The sequence below is a fragment of the Drosophila gunungcola genome, unplaced genomic scaffold (assembly GCF_025200985.1).
Source record: "Drosophila gunungcola strain Sukarami unplaced genomic scaffold, Dgunungcola_SK_2 000001F, whole genome shotgun sequence".
Classification (NCBI taxonomy): Eukaryota; Metazoa; Arthropoda; class Insecta; order Diptera; family Drosophilidae; genus Drosophila; species Drosophila gunungcola.
The window spans coordinates 1,734,283-1,753,616 of record NW_026453197.1 but is presented as its reverse complement, the minus strand read 5'-3'; the positions used below and the strand labels follow the sequence as shown (position 1 = coordinate 1,753,616).

General features: G+C 35.4%; 4 protein-coding genes and 1 long non-coding RNA gene across 10 annotated transcripts; 3 read left to right on the top strand and 2 right to left on the bottom strand.

The window, feature by feature from the left end:
* The first annotated feature begins 394 nt into the window (after nucleotides 1–394).
* On the top strand, nucleotides 395–1,925 carry LOC128262646 (dTTP/UTP pyrophosphatase). The gene is given in 5 exon segments (XM_052997034.1): nucleotides 395–554; nucleotides 613–857; nucleotides 1,374–1,404; nucleotides 1,406–1,521; nucleotides 1,586–1,925. Coding segments are annotated over 5 exon segments (630 nt in total). The 5' UTR covers nucleotides 395–464; the 3' UTR covers nucleotides 1,734–1,925.
* A 428-nt stretch (nucleotides 1,926–2,353) lies between these two features.
* LOC128262641 (argininosuccinate lyase) lies at nucleotides 2,354–7,512 on the top strand. 4 transcript variants are annotated; one of them, XM_052997025.1, is made up of 4 exons: nucleotides 4,253–5,064; nucleotides 5,126–5,283; nucleotides 6,384–6,784; nucleotides 7,157–7,512. In XM_052997025.1, the coding sequence occupies exons 2-4, from the start codon at nucleotides 5,238–5,240 to the stop codon at nucleotides 7,436–7,438; spliced, it is 729 nt and encodes a 242-aa protein (XP_052852985.1). In that variant the 5' UTR covers nucleotides 4,253–5,064; nucleotides 5,126–5,237; the 3' UTR covers nucleotides 7,439–7,512. The 4 variants fall into 4 exon arrangements, with proteins under 4 accessions (XP_052852981.1, XP_052852985.1, XP_052852983.1 ...); XM_052997024.1 differs by having other exon boundaries at nucleotides 4,254–4,899; nucleotides 5,111–5,283; XM_052997021.1 differs by lacking the exons at nucleotides 4,253–5,064; nucleotides 5,126–5,283 and adding an exon at nucleotides 2,354–3,302.
* Nucleotides 7,505–10,382, bottom strand: LOC128262647 (tetraspanin-7-like). 2 transcript variants are annotated; one of them, XM_052997035.1, is made up of 4 exons: nucleotides 10,168–10,382; nucleotides 9,699–9,886; nucleotides 8,862–9,026; nucleotides 7,505–7,875 (listed from the first exon to the last, which is right to left on the bottom strand). In XM_052997035.1, the coding sequence occupies exons 2-4, from the start codon at nucleotides 9,711–9,713 to the stop codon at nucleotides 7,510–7,512; spliced, it is 546 nt and encodes a 181-aa protein (XP_052852995.1). In that variant the 5' UTR covers nucleotides 9,714–9,886; nucleotides 10,168–10,382; the 3' UTR covers nucleotides 7,505–7,509. The 2 variants fall into 2 exon arrangements, with proteins under 2 accessions (XP_052852995.1, XP_052852997.1); XM_052997037.1 differs by having other exon boundaries at nucleotides 10,186–10,382.
* Nucleotides 10,383–11,590: 1,208 nt separating this feature from the next.
* Nucleotides 11,591–12,829, top strand: LOC128262649 (uncharacterized). 2 transcript variants are annotated; one of them, XR_008268360.1, is made up of 3 exons: nucleotides 11,591–11,708; nucleotides 12,474–12,598; nucleotides 12,680–12,829. It is a non-coding gene; the product is annotated as an uncharacterized LOC128262649 (long non-coding RNA). The 2 variants fall into 2 exon arrangements; XR_008268359.1 differs by having other exon boundaries at nucleotides 12,677–12,829.
* A 1,334-nt stretch (nucleotides 12,830–14,163) lies between these two features.
* LOC128262643 (tetraspanin-6) lies at nucleotides 14,164–17,431 on the bottom strand. The gene is made up of 4 exons (XM_052997029.1): nucleotides 17,176–17,431; nucleotides 15,840–16,028; nucleotides 15,103–15,273; nucleotides 14,164–14,776 (listed from the first exon to the last, which is right to left on the bottom strand). The coding sequence occupies exons 1-4, from the start codon at nucleotides 17,251–17,253 to the stop codon at nucleotides 14,312–14,314; spliced, it is 903 nt and encodes a 300-aa protein (XP_052852989.1). The 5' UTR covers nucleotides 17,254–17,431; the 3' UTR covers nucleotides 14,164–14,311.
* Nucleotides 17,432–19,334: the final 1,903 nt, after the last annotated feature.

Here is a 19,334-nt window from a genome sequence, read left to right as displayed (position 1 = left end):
TAGTGTCTAAATCCAAATTAAAATTAAAAAATAAAGGTTACCCGCCCATTTTCAAATTAAATATGTATTATGTTCTAAAAATATCGATATCTTGCGAACGAACCGGGAAAACATTGCAGCAATCAAATTAACATTGAGTGTTGTTCAATCTCTATGTAGAGAAGTTAAGAATTTTTGTTAAAATTTTTTACATGAGCGGTGTAAAATACTGTGTGAATTTTAGTAAAATTTAGGCATTTTTACAGAAGTGGCCGAGAAATGAAGAACTCGGGTGAAAACCAACAGCAGTGACCAAGAACTGTTGTGAAGAGTTAACAGTGCAATAACATTTCGTCGTGTATATCGTTAGAGATGGAAAAACTTCGATGATCCCTGCCAAACATCGATAAGAGCGATATTATGAAAAGTCCTCCACCTCTAACCTCTAAGACACATGTTTTTGTTTGTAAATAAAATAAGTTATAATGTTGGCGCCAATTAAGCATTTACTGGGAAAATATCGCATTGTTTTGGCCAGCGGGTCTCCCAGAAGACAAGAACTGGTCAAAATGCTGGTGAGTTATGATAGATATGCAAGTTTTTTAAATACCCCAATCAACATTTCCATTTTAGGGCCTCAATGCAGAGCTGTGTCCCTCAACATTTGAGGAGAATTTAAATCTCGAGGATTTCAAGGAGTTCTCGGATTACATTGAGGCCACTGCTCTGGGAAAAGCGGAGGAAGTGTTCTCGAGATTAAGTGCTTCGGGCGATTCCAAGGACTTAATTGTCATAGCCGCGGATACGATGGTAACCTTGGGAAAGGAAATCTACGGAAAACCAAAGGATCCTGCTGATGCCTTTCGCATGCTGACCAAGTATTTATTATTAGGCGTCAATCTTACAACCTTTTTTTATTTACATTAATGTAATCTAATAGATTTTGGTGAAATAATTCCTCATTTTGGATAACACAAAAAAAAATGTTTTGGAAATTACGTAATTCTCTTCTAATTAGTCCCTTAGACATATTTTTTTATTGTTGGAGAGATATATTCACTTGCACTTAGCTACATTCTTAATATATTAAAAAAAAAATGCTTCTGATTTTATTGAGGTTGATCAAAATTGTAATTTTTTAAACTATAAGGTGCAATTTCTCAAATTGCTGACGTCCATTAATTGTAAAAAAATGTTTTCTAATAGTTTATTATTATTTGTGTCTAAATAACCTGTGTTTAAAAAGATTAATTTATTTGGTCCGGTCTATCACAATATTCATGCACATATTATTAGAAATAATCGGCTCATCTTCAAAATTGAACTGTTATTTTTTAAGTTTGTGTTACTTATTTTAAGTTATCCTTATCGTACAATTTTTTTTATTCGTTTAGTTTGTCTGGCACCTCGAATCGCGTATTTAGCTGGCGTTGTTTTGAAACATGCGAACGGAATTCGCAAGTTTACGGACACGGCGGACGTGTACTTTGGTGATCTGCTGCCAGAACAAATTCAAAGCTATGTGGATACAGGACATCCTCTGTAAGCTGCTGTATTTCACAATAATGAAGATAATTTGTGATTAATTTGAATGAATTCAATGCAGAGATAAAGCTGGAGCTTATGGCGTTCAAGGACCTGGAGGAGCTCTCATCCACCGGATCGATGGCGACTTTTACTGTGTGATGGGACTGCCTTTGCATCGCCTATGCTGTGAATTAAACAAGCTCTTTCTGGAGGATCTCTCCTCGTAAGCGAGGTGTCACCATCGCACCCATCAAAACCAGACTATCTGGATTTTGTACGGCAAGAAGCGTCAGAGGCTACACACGCTCTGCTGATTTTAATCTTGGCTGATAAGCGGCTATATCTCTACGACGCTTGAGGTTTATTTGTTTTTTTTTTTTAGCCCAAGTCAAAAAAAATAAAAATCCAAATAACAGCGAGCAGAAAAATCAAATTGCTTACGGGAGAGCAAGGCACAGTGGCTATGAAGCTGTGCTTCATTACGGAATGCCAATTTTTATTTGATGTAATGTAATTGTTTACTCTTTCACTTTAAATTGCACTTCAAATCAGTGCAAAAATTATTGTAATTTTTGAGATTTATATTTTAAAGAACTACTCTGACTTTATAAATTGCTTAAATTGGCCCACAAAATGTTATAAAAATCAGACATGTTGGAAACAAAATCCCAAATCAAAAATAACAATTTTTTCTGTAACAAAACTTATTTACTCCTGAATTTATTTTTCTTTTCTTAAGAAATTACGAGATGTGAAGTTAAATATTCTTTTGTTGATTAGCCTAATTATCAGTGATTAATTTTGAACTTAAGTTGCCACTCTTACTTAGCTTTGGCTATTTTTAATAACTTAAACCACTGTTCCCGCGGAGAGCACTTTATTTCTGACTTGCCCTAATTATTTACAACTCATATGAAAAACTGAGCCACATATTTATTATTTTCAAAAAGATAACACGATTACATAAAAAAGCGAAGAGCACAATATAGAACTGCTTTCGTGAGCTAGGCCACAGAGCACGCAGTCCCAGTATTCAGCCAATTGTTACGCCAAGCGGATTGGATCCATCATGTCCCAGATCCCCAAGAGCAGCTATAAATTGTGGGGCGGTAGGTTCAGCGAGAAGCCCAACGAAGCACTTCAGTCGCTGAACAATAGCCTGCCCTACGATTCCCGCCTGTATGCGGATGATCTGGATGCCAGCAAGGCGTATGCCGAGGCACTCCACAGAGCAGGTCACCTTACCGAAGCGGAGGCGGATAAGCTGGTGAAGAATCTGGAGCTGCTGCGATTCGACTGGATCGAGGGATCGGTGAAGTTCCAGCCCGGCGACGAGGATGTGCACACGGTCAACGAGCGACTGCTGGTGGGGATCACCGGTGAGCTGGGCCAGCGGCTTCACACGGGAAGGAGTAGGAACGACCAGGTGGTCACCGACATGAAGCTTTGGCTGCGCAAGGCCATTCGTGAGATTTTGGGAAAACTTGGTCGCGTCATAGAGGCCGCCAGCCGGCAGGCGGAACTCCACCTGGGTGTCCTGATGCCAGGATACACCCATCTGCAGCGGGCCCAGGTCGTCCAGTTCTCCCACTGGCTGCTCTCCCATGCCTTCGCCCTTCGCGAGGATGGCCAGCGGTTGGTGGAGCTCCGGGATCGGGCCAATGTCCTGCCCCTCGGCAGCGGCGCCCTGGCGGGGAATCCCCTCGGCATCGATCGCCTGTGGCTGGCCGAACGGCTGGGATTCTCGGGCGTCACCCCAAACAGCATGCACGCCGTGGGAGATCGCGATTTTGTGGGTGAGTCGTCGTCCCTCGAAGAGGAACGCCCACTTAAGTCATTTCAAAGTCATTGATATGGCAACTTGGCAACTTGGGCTTGATTGATTTCTTATCGGCGTTCTGCTCAAATTTAGATTATTCCGGGGAGACGCTGATACAGAGTGCTAGTACCGTGTAATCTACAAAGAAAACGAGAAAGGAAGCAAATTTCGGCAAACCGAAGTTCATATACCCTTGCAGCTAATGCAAAATTAAATAATCTTAAAAACATTAAAATTATGAATGACTTGCGTATATGTTTAAAAAGTTATAAAAATATTATTATTATTATTATACCCCTGCAGATGGTATTATAATTTCAGTCAGAAATTTGCAACGCAGTCAAGGAGACGTTTCCGACCCTATAAAGTATATATATTCCTGATCAGCATCGCCAGGAAAGTCGATCTAGCCATGTACGTCTGTCCGTCCGTTTCTACTCAAACTAGCCTCTCAGTTTTAAGCTATCTGCATGAATCTTAATCATATAGCTCCCATAGGAACAATCGGGGAAAAAAATGAAAAAAATTGTAATTCTGCTGTTTTTTTATTTTTTTTTTTTAATTCTTCGACATTTAGTATTGGTTAAATATTTCAGATTTATGGTTTAAGTTTTATCAAAATCGGACGACTATATCATAAAGCTCCCATAAGAACAATGAAAATATAAAAAACATTTTTTTTTTTAAAGCGTAACTTTTTTATTTTGTAATTTTTTTTAGGAATTATTTTTGACTAATTAATAATTTGACAGTTCAGAATTGCGCTTTAATCGGAAAACGATATCATATATTCAATTTTTGCAATAGCTGCAAGGGTATATGAACTTTGGCTTGCCGAAGTTGGCTTCCTTTCTTCTTTTATTAATGTTGTTAAAATTTGAAGGTACAAATTATTTGTGAGGGTCAAAAAAAAATTTAAGTAGCTTGGGTAATCTGTGTCAGCATTGGTTATAGTTTGTTAGTTAGTAATACGCTTTCCGTTCAGGATGTTTCCCTTTTACCTAAAACAAATATGCGACTTCTTGAACCTAAACTAGTTTCAAATTTATTTGGAAATGAAAATTGGAAATATCGTTAATTTTGATTTGAGATCTGTGATCTAAAAGTGCGGCGACATGGTGTTCACTTGCTCATGGTTGGCTTGGCTGAGCGCCTTCAGAGTGGGTTCGTCCATCTCACGGATGAGGGACAAAGAGGCGGACAGCAGATTGCCATTCAGCTGAAGACGTCTCTGCTGCGCTGCACCGCCTCCATTGCTGGGATAAAAGCAGTTGGCCACCAAATCCAAATCCTCGCGTGGACTTTCGCTTCTGGATGGCCTGGCCATGGCATCGGTGGCATCCTGGCGGACTTGATGAACATGAGGTCATGTTGAACATGAGCTCTTGTTGAAAACGAGGTCTTATTGAACAAGGCCTGTTCCGCTCCCGCTCCGCCTGCCGCTCCTCCTCACGCTCCCTTTCCCGATCCCGCTCCAGACGCTCGCGACAGGGGTTCATCTTGGCGCCACTAGTCGAGAGCGCAGACTCCGCCACCGGAGCACTGATGGCACTTTTCTGCTCCGGATAGGACTCGTGGCGAAGGGCGGCCTGCACCTCCAGCTTGGTGACTACCACGTTGTCCAGTATTTTCAGCTGCGGCAGCTTCCGAAGCACACAGGCCCTATAGTTGCTACCAGCTGCCACGGAGCATGGATTGTCCTCCAACCAAAGCGAGGTCAAGGAACGGGCATTGGCCAGGTAATTTAGCTGCTCGAAACTGGGGATCTTGTTCCTGCGGATATAGATGACAATTCTGCAGGCTGTTCAGCGTATTGATCTTGTTCACGCTGAGAGACAGTACCTCCAAATGAGGCATCTCCAGGCATCTTCAAAATCGCCGCCCCAAGCATTCACGATTCAAGATTCACGACATGGCTGTAGTCCGAGCACTTGGATTTGCCCTCCACCAGCTGCTCCGTGAGTCTATTCACCATCTCGATCTATAACACATGTAATACAATTTGGAATTCAATTTTTCCATGCTGTTAAAAAAAAACCCACCTATCGCGCAAGTATTTTGGTAAAAAAAAAGAAAACAAGAAATGAAGCAAACTTGGCAATCCGAAGTTCATATACCCTTGCAGCTATAGCAAACATTAAATATTCTTGAAAACATTAAAATTGTGATTTACTTGCGAATATGTTTAAAAACATTAAAGCTATGATGTTTGGCAGCTCAATTATTAATAAAATTAAAAGCAAGTAATTCTAAACTGTCAAAATATTTAAGAGTTAAAAAAAAAAAATACAAAATAAATAAGTTACATTTTTTAAACATTTTTTTTAGTATTTTTCTATTGTTCCCTAGGAGCTTTATGCTAAATTCCAACCGTAATTTTGAAATATTTAACCATTACTATATGTCGAAGAACTAAAAAAAAATTAAAAAAACAGCAGAATTACAATTTTTTTTCATTTTTTTTCCCGATTGTTCCTATGGGAGATATATGCTATAGTCGTCCGATTCGGCTCGTTCCGACTTATTTACTACCTGCCATAGAAACACAACTAATGGGAAAGTTTCATGCAGATAGCTTTTAAACTCAGAGACTAGTTTGCGTCGAAAGGGACGGACAGACGGACATGGCTAGGTCGACTATATATATATATACTTTATAGGGTCGGAAGCGTATAATATAATTATAAGTATAATTATCTCCTTTGCTATTGCTGTTATGAAAACACTTTCAATTTAAATTAATTAATCAAAATGTCAATAAAAATAGCTAGAGTATTCGTAGGTGCATCTTTGTGGAAAGTTTCGGGTCTTATTACAATGGTTTTGCAAATGTGAATCGACAAAATCAGAGATCCCAAAGATTCTTCAGGATAAATGGGTAAAAATATTTCCGTTTATATTCAGTGTATGTTTCAATAAATATTTTGTGGAGCTTGACTTATTTTACATACTTTGTCGTGCCCTTGCATTTCGTCGATATAAATTTGTTATTTGACTTGTATATATATAAATTATAACACATCAAAAAGTATTAAAAACAATCATATTGTTCTTTTAGTTGACTTTATCTACTGCTGCTCCCTGGTGAGTCTGCATCTGTCCCGTTTGGCCGAGGATCTGATCATCTATAGCACCAAGGAGTTCGATTTCATCCGACTGGCTGATGGATTTTCCAGCGGCAGCAGCCTGATGCCCCAGAAACGGAATCCGGACAGCTTGGAGCTGATTCGCGGCATGGCCGGAGTGATCACCGCCAATCTGACGGGCATCATGATGACCATCAAGGGCACCCCGTCCACCTACAACAAGGACCTGCAGTTCGACAAGGAGTACTGCTTCCAGTCCTTCGACAAGCTGTCCCAGGTGCTGGAGGTGACCGAAGGCGTCCTGCTGACAATGCAGGTGAAACAGGAGTCCATGGAGGCTGCCCTTAGCACGGACATGTTGGCCACTGACTGGGTAAGATGACTCCATTTGATTAAGGATTACCTATTATGAATTCCCTCTACCATTGTTGAAAACAAAACTCTTTTCAAGTGAATTTTAAAATCAAATTTTTCAAGAGGTTTTGTTTTAAGTAAATATTAAATTTAAAAAAGAATTGTTGCCCTTTCTTCTTTTCAAGGTAAACTAAAACTGAGAAAAGTTATAGAAATTTTGCAGCTTGCAACCAAATCTAACTTATATTTTATTGAGAAATTATGGTATATATACCACAATATTTTATGAAAAAATTTTTGAGAAATGTAAAATAATAGGTAAATTTAATATACAAAATCTGATGGAATTCAAATACGAAACACATAATTGAAAGTTGCCTTTTATTTGTAGGCCTACTACCTAGTGAAGAAGGGGATTCCCTTCCGCCAGGCGCACCACATTATCGGTCGCGTGGTTTCGGAGGCCGAAAGTCGAGGCGTGGACATCACCGATTTGCCGCTGGGCGATCTGCAGGCCTTCAGTCCGGTCTTTGGATCGGACATCGTCGGTGTGGCGGACTACTCCAACAATGTGCAGCAGTACAATGCGATCGGTGGAACCGCCAGTAGCAGCATTGTGGAGCAGTTGCGGTTACTCAAGAATTACGTCAAGAACTTGCGCAAACAGTCCTAGGAACTGCCATTTTATTTGTGTTGTACTTTGGTTATCAAATTAAAAATTTTATGTAAACACTTAGTAACAAATTACTCGCTAGTATTAAATTCATTCAATAAGTTGGAGCGATAAACCAGCCGCAAGGACTTGTTCCAGCGCAGCATTTTGGCCAACAAAAAGGCGCACACCATGCCCATCGCTTGGAAAAAGGCCTCGATAGTGACTCCGATGGTAATCCAAGTGGAACACTTCGATACTCTGGAGTGCACCTCGTCGAAGCAGCCGTTTTCAAAAGGTTTTTGGCAGACTAAATGGGTGTCGTTTCTCACATCTTTCGTCTCTTGATGGTGGCAGCAGGAATTTGGCACCACCTTGGCATCCCGTTCAATGTGATAGTTTCCGTTGCCTAAATGCTTCTCCCAATATGTATGATTTTTCACTCCACAGCAATTAATCTGTAAATTACGTTTTTATACCCTTGCAGAGGGTATTATAATTTCAGTCAGAAGTTTGCAACGCAGTGAAGGAGACGTTTCCGACCCTATAAAGTATATATATTCTTGATCAGCATCACTAGGAGAGTCGATCTAGCCATGTCCGTCTGTCCGTCTGTCCGTCTGTCCGTCTGTCCGTCCGTTTATATGCAAACTAGTCTCTCAGTTTTAAAGCTATCTGCATGAAACTTTCCCAAAAGTTGTCTTTCTATTGCAGGTAGTATATAAGTCGGAACGAGCCGGATCGGACGACTATAGCATATAGCTCCCATAGGAACAATTGGAAAAATAAATGAAAAAAAATTATAACTTTGCTTTTTTTTAATTTTTTGTTTAGTTCTTCGACATATAGTAATGGTAAAATATTTCCGATTTACGGTTTAAATTTCATCAAAATCGGACGACTATAGCATATAGCTACAATCGGAAAAATAAATGAAAAAAAATTATAACTTTGCTGTTTTTTAATTTTTTGTTTAGTTCTTCGAGATATAGTAATGGTTTAATATTTCAGAATTACGGTTTCAATTTCATCAAAATCGGACGACTATAGCATATAGCTCCCATAGGAACAATCGGAAAAATAAATGAAAAAAATTATAACTTTTCTGTTTTTTAATTTTTTGTTTAGTTCTTCGACATATAGCAATGTTTAATTATTTCAGAATTATGGTATAAATTTTATCAAAATCGGACGTCTATAGCATATAGCTCCCATAGAAATAATAAAAATATATAAAATAACTATCTAATAATTGAGCTGCAAATAATCATAGTTTCAATGTTTTTTTTTAGCACATACTCAAGTAAATCATAATTTAAATGTTTTCAAAAGTATTTAATTAATGCAATAGCTGCAAGGGTATATGAACTTCGGCTTGCCGAAGTTTGCTTTCCTTCTTGTTTTTTTTTAATATTTGAAAACATTTCGATTCGATCAAACTTACTTCAGATTGCAAATGATTTAGTTCTTGTGTCACATAGTGATCATTGCCATATTTTGCAAGAGCCCCGTTCATTGTGTCAAAGATTTTCTCTTTCGAAAAAGACGCTTGAGCGGTAATGGCTAGTGATATATCTAAGATTAAAACCAGCAACAGGCATAATCCAAACTGCAAAATAGATGAAAATTATTCAATAATCGTAGACTCAAAAGGAAATATAATTTAAAAACAAGAAGTTAATATACCCTTGCAGATATTGCAAGAAATAAATATTTTTGAAAACATTAAAATTATGATTTACTTGCGTATATGTTTAAAAACATTGAAGCTATGATGATTTGCAGCTCAATTATTAGATAGTTATTTTATATATTTTTTTTATTACTATGGGAGCTATATGATATAGTCGTCCGATTTTGAAGAAATTTATACCGTAATTCTAAAATATTTAACCATTACTATATGTCGAAGAACTAAAACTAAAATTAAAAACAGCAAAACTATAATTTTTTTATTTTCCGATTGTTCCTATGGGAGCTATATGATATTGTCGTCCGATTTTGATGAAATTTAAACCGTTATTCTGAAATATTTAACCATTACTAGAATATATTAACTTTATAGGGTCGGAAATGTCTCCTTCACTGCGTTGCAAACTTCTGACTGAAATTACAATACCCTCTGCAAGGGTATAAAATATACTTTAAAGTTGCAAGAAAGTTGATCAATTACCAGATACTTGTTTTTTAAAAAGTTTAATGTTATTTTTTACAGCCATGAAATAATAAGTGTTTAAAAACAAAATTAAAGCAGTGCTCATACATTTTGCATTCCACTTACCAGGTTAATTAGCATCACACTCTCCTTGAGGGATCCAACAGTTCCCAAAGTGGCCACTGCGATGATAAAAAATCCAATGGCGATGAGAAACGCCGGTGGAGTTGATAAGTGTACATCAACGAACAGGTGGAGGTGTTTAATGCTTTGGAAACTTCCAAGGAGAACCCTATTAGAAAAACTCCAGTCAGCTATGGAAAAAGTCAGTCAGCTATTAAAATGTACTAAATTTTTTTTTAAATTTTAATGTTATTTGTATTATTTATTTAAGGCAAATATTTAATAAATGGAAATTGTATTGCTGCGTTGTTGTCCAATAACAAGGTAATCTCTCTTCTTGTTCTCATTTGTATGCTCAAAAAACTGATAAGAACAGGAACTACAAATGCGCAGAAACAAAGCCAATTAAAATGGCTCATTTTAAATCCTTTGAGTGAATTAATAAATAATTATATTTCCAGGACCAACTCACCTTAAACAAAATGCTTACAATCAAAAGCGCGTATTTTATGCAATTTATTCTGTACTCTTGATTCGCCATTATTGTAATCCTTATTTAGCCAGCTTCAATGTAGTTACAAGCATATAATAAAGATAATAACTTCTCGCATTAAGCATTTGACACTTATTCTTGGAAAAATAATAAAAAATATCTAAAATTAACTTATGTTTTAAATTTCTATGGCTAATTAGTTTTAATGGTAGAGCCATGGTAATGGTAAATAGCCAAAAATAACATTATTTCATAAGCCAAAAATGACTTTCTAAAATATTTTTTTTGATAGTTGTTTCTTAAAAACTTGATTTTTAACTCGAAAGTATTTCATTAATTGATCGGACCCGCACTCAGAAATTGAACATACTTTTAGTTTTGCTTGACACGAGTGAACTGAAATGGTGAACGTAAGTGGCATACCATTATGTTGAGTTTGCACTCGAAAGAACCTCCCAGGAGACGTGTAAAATATTTTGTAGACTTTTAAGCTGATAAGCAGCACTGAAAGAATCAAGAGATATTAAGTTATTGTGATATAGTTTTATACGTCTACGCACTCAGAAAAAAACGCCGCTCAAAAATTAAGTACGATAGTACTTGATTTTTGATATTCTTGCTTTGAGTATTTTTTTCCTATTCTGCTTAAATTAAAAAAAATAATTCTTAAACTACAATTAATCCTTAATAATACTTGATGAAGTATAAAATTCTTAAAACAAGTACAAAATTTATATTAAGAAGAACAAATTCCAAGAGAATATTCCTCATAATAAGTAGAAAGTTTTCTTATATTAATCTATCGCAGTTCATGCTTTCAGAAAATCAAGTATAGGAAATTCTTAAATTAAGGAAGGCATGTACTCAAATGTAGTGAACAAAATTTAAGAAAAAACATTTCTTTAATCAAGCTTAAATCTTTCTAAGATCGGTCATTCTTTTCTCTCATTATTTTCAACAGGATAGTGCAAAATTCTTAAAACAAATTTATAGCGTCATTCGTATTTGTTTGTCCATACAAGTTTGTGTGTACTATATACGACATGCATTTTTTTCGACATAACGGATTCTTGAAAGCAACGCTTTCCCGGAATAAGCCCAAATAACTGTTGTCAAACAATACACACATAAATGTATGTGTGCTTTTTGTAAAGCGTGTGTGATGAGTAGAGATGGAAAAACATCGATAGTCGGTATTTAATTTTTGTTTTATTTTGTTTGTAGCCCCAACATAAACAAAAACTAAAAGTTGTTGCTTAAATAATATTCATGTTGGAAAACTACGCCTGGGAGGATATATAGATTAGAGTTATAACATGACCAAATCTGAGCGGTATGGCCAACTGCTGAAAAAAGCGTCTATCGACAATCGATATTATTCTGAGTACTTATTCCAGCTCTAGGAAGAAGCTCCGCGTTTTTAAGTTTGAAGTTATGTGTGAAACTGAGTGCGGAAGACGAAAAGCTGGAGGAATTTCTGAAGGAAAACGAATGTGAAGACATTCGTGAATACCTTAAAGGTAAGTAATACAAGCCAATCGTAATAGAAAGTTTATTTAATAAAAGTGCGCGTCGGAGTTTTGTCTTATGTACTATTTATTTATATACTTAAAAGAACGTGTGTGTGTGACCGGCTTAAAGAACCTAACCTAATGCACCTGCAATCCTAAAAAAATAAATAATGCGTTGAAATCGGTTGCTTAAAAAAAACGCTTAGAGAATAGTAAGAAAACCAACTTAAAAGCGATCGTATGTACATACAAAACGTAAAAAAAAGAGCGGTACGTTGCTTGTATAGAAAAGTTTCAACTCTTTTTTTTTTCCTGGAACAAGCTACGTACCGCTCATTTTTTTTACGTTTTATGTGTACGATCACTTTTAAGTTGGGTTTCTTACTATTTTAACATGCATTCCTATGATCTGCAAATTATTCTTGATTGCTCGTGCACGTGCACTAATTATGTGCACACATAGTATTTTACACATACATATACATGTATTCATACGTATACATGTACACTGATAAAAAAAATGAAATATTTTATTTTAATATGTTTCTCTATTGAAATATTTCATATTAAATCATAATATTAAATACAATACATATTAAATAGCAAGACTTCATTCATATTTAAACTAATATTCCCATATTTAGATTCAATATTTCGTTTTTTACCAGTGTACCATATATGAGTAAGCAAATACGATTTCAATAAATAAAATTATTAAATTATAATTAAATTATATAACTATAAGCATTTTCAAAATTAATTTTAAATTTTTAGATGCTCAAATAAGATATAGTGATTTAAAATATATCATAACGGAAGAAAATTTAAGGGAAGCTGTGCCTCCGTTGGGACCCCGCCTGAGGTTTCGGGAGAAGCTGTTATCATGGAGGAAGGCAGAGGTAAGTTATTTCTTCAGCTAAAACTTTAATAAAATAATTTCATTTCATTTCATGGTCCATTATGCCTCTGCAATTAAGAAGTGCGGTCCACTCAAGTATTTATGGAGTATGCGTTTTGTATATTTATTCGTATATTTATTACCTTTCCAATACATGTATATACTGTAAACAATTCAAAGTCGTATATAAGACTAAAATATGTTTAAGATCCAAAACATATCCCTAATACAATACAAACTGTATCCCTTTTTCCAATTAGTTATAAGAAAACAATAATAAATAAATTTAAAATTGTATATGCTCTTATATAAAGCAAAATTTTTCTTATTATAAGAACCAATAGTGCTCATGCTAAGAGTTTTATTTAATTAAATTGGGATAGTTTCTTTCTTGATTTGAGATTAAAATATTCTTTTTTAAAGAGTTCGTAATGTTTAAAATATGAATTTATTGTTCTTTATTTAAGCCGCATGCATTCTTAACCCAAATAATGATCTTTCTTGATTAAAGAATTTTTAATACTTAATTCGAGTATAATTCGTACTTCAATTAAGTGCACGTTATACTTGATTTAAAAAGAATTAAAACTTAAATTAAGCAGAATTCAATATTAATTTAAGCACTATTTACTATTAATTACCGACCAAAAATTTCTTAAGTAAGGAATTATGGTTTAAGAATAAAACATTCTTAAAAACAGAATTAATGACAAAAATAACAATTTTCCTAACTTGACTCACTTTCATGAGCGTTTATACTTAAAACAAGTACAAAACTCTTGGTTTTTTTTCTGAGTGCGGTGTTCATAAGATTATCGCCAAAATCAAGTTTTTGGATGTCGTGTCAAACAACTTTCAAATCGATTTAAATAGATGATAGATAGAATAAGCACTGAATCGAAAACCCTATTAGATCAATTTATCTATTTGCTATTGAGACATTGAAATATACATATACACCCAAAAAATTACTAATATCCCTTCAATAAATATAAAGATTCGGAGAAACTTGTTATTTCTTTCAGTGCATGTGGGACCTTTTCTTTTAGAATTTCGAGTATAAGAAACAAAAATTTGTGTTTAAAAATACATAATTGTTTTCCTCTCACAGAGTCGATTCTCACATGGTATTGTAAGTTGCCGTATCAACTTTCTACACATTAAGCTTTGACATAAAAACCATAATGTTCCTATACTTAGATTTTTTATTGGCTAAGTAAAAACAGGACAGATACGGAGTAGTCAAATTTGAACTTAATTCAAGCACTTATATTTAAGAAGCTATGTATTTAAAACTTAATTTGATGATTAGAATGGAAATATTTAAATTTAATAATTAAACACGCTTAAATGAATTGTTAAGCATAAAAGTTGTTTAAAAGCTTGGAAGTTAAGTTGGAGAATTAAAAGCAAATAACAATGGCTAGTATCTTTGCCTTCAATTGTACAATTGCTAACAAAGAGTTGTTCAAATAGAACGTCTATTTAAGACATATTTTTATCCACGATATTTTTCACACACTTACTGTTTTGTTAATTGAATCCCTTACCCAATTGACTGACCAATTATTTCAGCATGTGGTCCTAGGACCACCGCGTTTATTTCGTTCAACTATGTTTTAAGTTAACAATTTAAAAAGTTACATGTACAAAGGGATCTTTTTGGGGTGTGCTATACGGTATAAATTTATGGCCTCTATCGCGATGGCAAAGCCTAGTTCACACTGGGGCTCTGGGGCGTGTAGGTGTCACAATTGTCCAGCTGCTGGTAGCCAGTCACCGCCGAGTTCTGGGGCGGGGCCATCTTGCCGCCAGAGATGAGGACGCCGAGGCTCTGTTGTAGCTGCCAGCGGCGTGCCTCGCGGATCGACTTGTTCCGGCGCAGCGTCTTGGCCAGCATGAAGGCACAGAGGACGCCCAGCAGCTGGACGAAGGCCACCGTGGTGGCTCCGGTGGCAACCAGCATGGAACTCTGCGACACGATGAAGTTCATCTTGCGGAAGCAGCCGTAGTCGAAGGCCTCCAGGCAGGTCACCTCCTCGGCGAATGTAAAGCCCCTGGCCATCTTGCCACAGCAGGAGTTGGGCACCACCACGTCGTCGGAGCCGAGGGTGGAGTTCTTGTTGGGCGCGAAGTTCTCCTTCCAGTCCTCCGGCTGGTCAACTCCGCAGCACTCAAGCTGTAAGCCAGGGAATAAAATAATTTTTCTTTATTTATATTTAATATAAGCTACAAAATCTTTCAAGCCAAACTTGTGTGAATGAAAAGGATTTCGAGCACTCGGAAAATAAACTTTAAAATTCTATTTTGGTAAATGTGTAAGTAATTTCAAATATTTGTTCTTATTCGAATTAAAATAACAATCATTTAAATGACAATTAATTTATAATACAAATGTAAACATTTCTAAAGATTTTTGAAACATGTATGTTCAAAATTGATGTAAATTAAATCTAGTATTTAATTGATTTCATAGAAAAACTTTATCTTATAGATTTAACGTACCCCGGTTTGCATAAAGTCCACTCCAGCTTTCACTTTGGGATCGTGGTCGTATTGCTCCAGGGCCTGGTGCATTGTACGCACCAACATTTCCCTCACTTGCGACTGCATCATGAAGGCGGCGATGGCGGCAGAGACCTCCAGAATGAACACCAGGAACAGGCACACTCCGTACTAAAATTATATAAAGAGTATTATTCTATTTTTTTATTGAAAAAAAAATGAAGTTCTCAAAAAGGCCCCAAAATCGACGGATAAACTATTTTCTTCTTCAGACTCATTAGGATGAGTCCATTTCTAGAAGAATGAAATTAGTAAGTCAGTTTGTGGCATCACAATTTAAAGCTGTGAATATAGTTATCCCAAAAAGTTTTAAACACTTTCATGTTTCTTTGATGACTAAAGTGTAAAGGGTATAGCAGGTTCCTTAAATAATTAAACAGGTAATCAAGGTAACGAACTCGAAATTCACTCAGAGAAACAATTGATGTTTAAATACAAGGTATTTATAAAGTTACAGAATACTATAAGTCATGTGCCACATAGATATATTTGGATTTTCTATATGGCAAATGACTTACAAATCAATATACACAGATAAGAAAAAATGCAGTTTTAAATATATTTATTAAATTAATTGGTGAATTGATAACGGTGTACCATATGATAAGGAAGTCCATTATATCCATGTTTCTTCGATTTAATCTACCTTTAAACTTTATTTGAAGTAATTGACTTACCAGATTAATGACCATCACACTTTCCTTGACGGCGCCATAAGCTCCCAGAGTGGCCACTGCGATCAGAATGGTTCCAATGGCGACGAGCAGTACCGGAGGAGACGTGAAGTGACCATCGATGAACAGACTGAAGTCGCCGAAGATCGTCTGGATCGTAGTTCCCACCATTATAAGGAGGATGGCGGTCAGCTGCGGGAAAAGGGAAACCATTGTACAAAATCATTGCAAATTGCATGTCAGATCTAATTTGAGGCGAGATTTTCAGTGTGACTTTGTGAGCACATGAAACGCAGTGGTTACGTGATAAGGGGTATGGTGATGCACTCAGTGGGGCTTTGTATCTATTATTGTGTCGATCAGCTAATAACCCACTCCGGAATATTTAGCATTGCCAAACAGCTGTGATTTTTTAAATAATGCTTTTGAAATGGAAAGTTAAAATGTAATAAGATTTGTATATCAAATATTAATTAAAATAAATATAATTAAAGTCACTCACAGATTATACTTAACATAGTTCAGAGTATAAGTAAAACTCTATTAATTTTTTTATTTTTTTGGTAATTTTATTTGTTAAATTCTGTTTGCTTTAACTACTCATTTAAACGTTTGTAAACAAGTGTTTTTTTTTGTTTAAAAACAAGTTTGTAAATATTTGAAATTGTTAATCAACAGATCTGGTTCCGGTTATACTTATGCACTCGTACATTTTTTCCAACACATCGAAATGTATTTCTGCCTTGTTATCTTATCAAAATGAGTAATTGCTATACAGTTTTATGGCAACAGAGATATTTAAGAATGGTGAAATATTGGCTGACAATTAAATGAAAAAGTTGGAAGAAAGGTTATAATGCTAGGAGCCATCAAAAACAGATTTCAAACAACAAATTGTTTTACATACATCTTTATCAGATTTGTAAACATTTTAATTTATTAAATTGTTCATTGTTAAGCCATAAATTTTAATCGTTGAATTCTATTTGTTATTTCTGATATCTTTAACAATTGTTTTTGATCATGTTGATATTTGTTTTTAAAAGCTAACAGTATAAAAGAGAACATTTTGCTTGCTCTTGAACCGTTTCTCTTTCTCTCCGATTTTCCAGTCTGCTCTCATTTATTTTCCTATCACCTACTTACGTAGGTGAAAAATGATTCACAAAAATAAAAAAAAAAAACTATACCAACACACACGCATTTCTTAATGGTTGATAAGAATAGGTGTGTCATATCTTAAAAAAAGAACGCGCAGAAAAATGGAAATAAATCAAAATGGCGGAATTGTGATTCATGGATCGAATAAATAGAGGATTAGGCTGCAGGATCGACTCACCGCAAACATAAAGCTCACTATGATGAGCATGTATTTGGCGCACTTCATGCCCGAGTTCAATTGTAATTCCCGATTCATTGTGCTGTTCGGATTTTCGGTCGGTTGTAAGAAGCAATTTGTAAAAGTGTTATTAACAGGCCGATTCCGATATACAGTATATAGTATATCGCTCGTTTTGATTTGTCGCCGACCGAGTCGGCAGTGAACGTACTTTAACTTTTGCTAGTCACACGTGAACTGAGTGGCAAAACGGTAAACGCAATCGACGAGCTCAACTGCGAGTCAGTCTCGCTCTCTCCCACGCTCTGGCAGGTGCCGCCTGGCCTTGCCACCCACTCCCACCCACTCGCTCATGCACTGCGCGAAAATTTTATTCGCAAAAGGGCTTTATAATGTTTGGTTTCGCCCCTAAAAATGTTCCCTCGATAAAATCAATTTTGTTTAGTTCTTCTTCCTTTTCAACTTAAGATTCACCTAGCCATTAGTCACCATTTTTTTTTAAATTTTCTTTTTTATTATCCAGGGGTAATGAATTTTTTTTTTTAGAAAAGCATAGTTTTTACTTAAATGTTATTATTTTAGAGATCCAATCTACATATTAGAGAAAACTGGGCTTAGTCTTTAATCATACTCCTTTTATCTTTTCGTTTTGTTTACTTTTACATAAACAAATTTAAAATGTTTTTTGGAAATTTCTTTCAGTGCAGCTGGAACTTCCACACTCATCTTTCCAAGCGACGCTTATCAGGTAGTAATTGTTCGTGGTCTTCCAGTTAGACAAATAGTAGATAAGATAATGATTTCCTTGTGTTCATTAGTCGAGTTTTCGCAATATGACGGAATTTCTGTAATCGAATATTTGAGCGACACGATTGAACATTCAGTGCGGTTTTAAAAATATCTAATTAACTGCAATTAACTACCTATCCCTTTGAATGTCTTTACATGTCAAGTTCACATGTCAATGCCGTTAGCCTCAATCGAGTATAATATCGATTTATTTTCAGTTTTAAGTAAGTCAAGCTTAAGGCTTATCGATTTTTTAATCGCACTGCACTTCCGAATAGCTTTAATTATTCACAGGCAAACACAGGTGTTCCAGTTCATAAATGTGTTGGCTCGTTGTCTGACTTGGGTGGGAAATAATAGTTTTATTTGTTCTGAATGGGTTTATTTTTGATCTAAGTATGACTTATATGGGTCCTCATAATCTAAAGACTGTTATTCTCAGTTATTTTTTATGCTAATAATGTTTCCTAAAAATCTTTAAAAATAATACGGGTTTTAATTTGTCTTCTCTATCGAAATTTAGTTGTTTTTGTTGTATTTTTAGACAAGAAGAAATCTTTATAACTGACTCAACGGTGACTCGTAGTGAGAAGACAAACTGAAATGGCTAGATCGACTCGGATATTGTTCCTGATCAAGAATATATATTCTTTTTAGGATCGGAAGCGCTTTACATACTTTTCAGCGAATTCAAAGTACCCTTTTCACTATACGAGTGATATGCAAGTTTGACTCCAAACGTAGTTTTAAAAATGTAGGACGTGTTAACAGTGTGCCCCAGACAATAAATAATAGTATATGATAATTTCCACTTTTGTACAGATTTTATAGGCAGTTTATTACTAACCACGTAATCGTTTTATTAGTGTCCTAAAATTTTTTTTAATTGAAGATAAAAAAGTATTAGTTCAACAAATACAACAAAAATGTGTTGAAAAACTTTGTATTAATAACAATAATTAATTTTATAAATTGTAAGAGCGTTGTTATCCACAATTGTCATTACTTTGCACTTTATGTACATTAGTGCGTTTGGATTGATTATCGTGGTAGATATTTTTTTATTTAAAAACCATTGGTGTCAAAGACTCATGCGTTGCTCAAAGATTGCAATTTCTCAGAACGTACGCCAGTTAAAATCAATTTTCCGAATAAAGGCAACTGTACGTATGAGTGATAACTGAACTGCATTAGCAGATTTCTTATGGTGCACTCGGTGAAAATTTTTATAAACATTTTACCCACTGTAAAAAATATGTGTGTATACAATGTACATATTACACAGAAGTAAAAAATACGTATTATGACTGTGCTAACAAAAAATGTAATATGAAAAGTATGAAATTCTTAGAAAAAAACTCTTATTATAA

What these genes read in the sequence shown, in the direction of transcription:
- LOC128262641 (XM_052997021.1), top strand. Translation starts at nt 2,576, where the DNA reads ATGTCCCAGATCCCCAAGAGCAGCTATAAATTGTGGGGCGGTAGGTTC. An exon ending in GGGAGATCGCGATTTTGTGG is followed by an intron (nt 3,303 to 6,383) that starts GTGAGTCGTCGT and finishes TTGTTCTTTTAG; the next exon opens with TTGACTTTATCTACTGCTGC. An exon ending in ACATGTTGGCCACTGACTGG is followed by an intron (nt 6,785 to 7,156) that starts GTAAGATGACTC and finishes TTTTATTTGTAG; the next exon opens with GCCTACTACCTAGTGAAGAA.
- LOC128262647 (XM_052997035.1), bottom strand. An exon ending in TAAATCATTTGCAATCTGAA is followed by an intron (nt 7,876 to 8,861) that starts GTAAGTTTGATC and finishes CGTAATTTACAG; the next exon opens with ATTAATTGCTGTGGAGTGAA.
- LOC128262643 (XM_052997029.1), bottom strand. Translation starts at nt 17,253, where the DNA reads ATGAATCGGGAATTACAATTGAACTCGGGCATGAAGTGCGCCAAATAC. An exon ending in GTGTGATGGTCATTAATCTG is followed by an intron (nt 15,274 to 15,839) that starts GTAAGTCAATTA and finishes ATATAATTTTAG; the next exon opens with TACGGAGTGTGCCTGTTCCT. An exon ending in TGGACTTTATGCAAACCGGG is followed by an intron (nt 14,777 to 15,102) that starts GTACGTTAAATC and finishes CCTGGCTTACAG; the next exon opens with CTTGAGTGCTGCGGAGTTGA.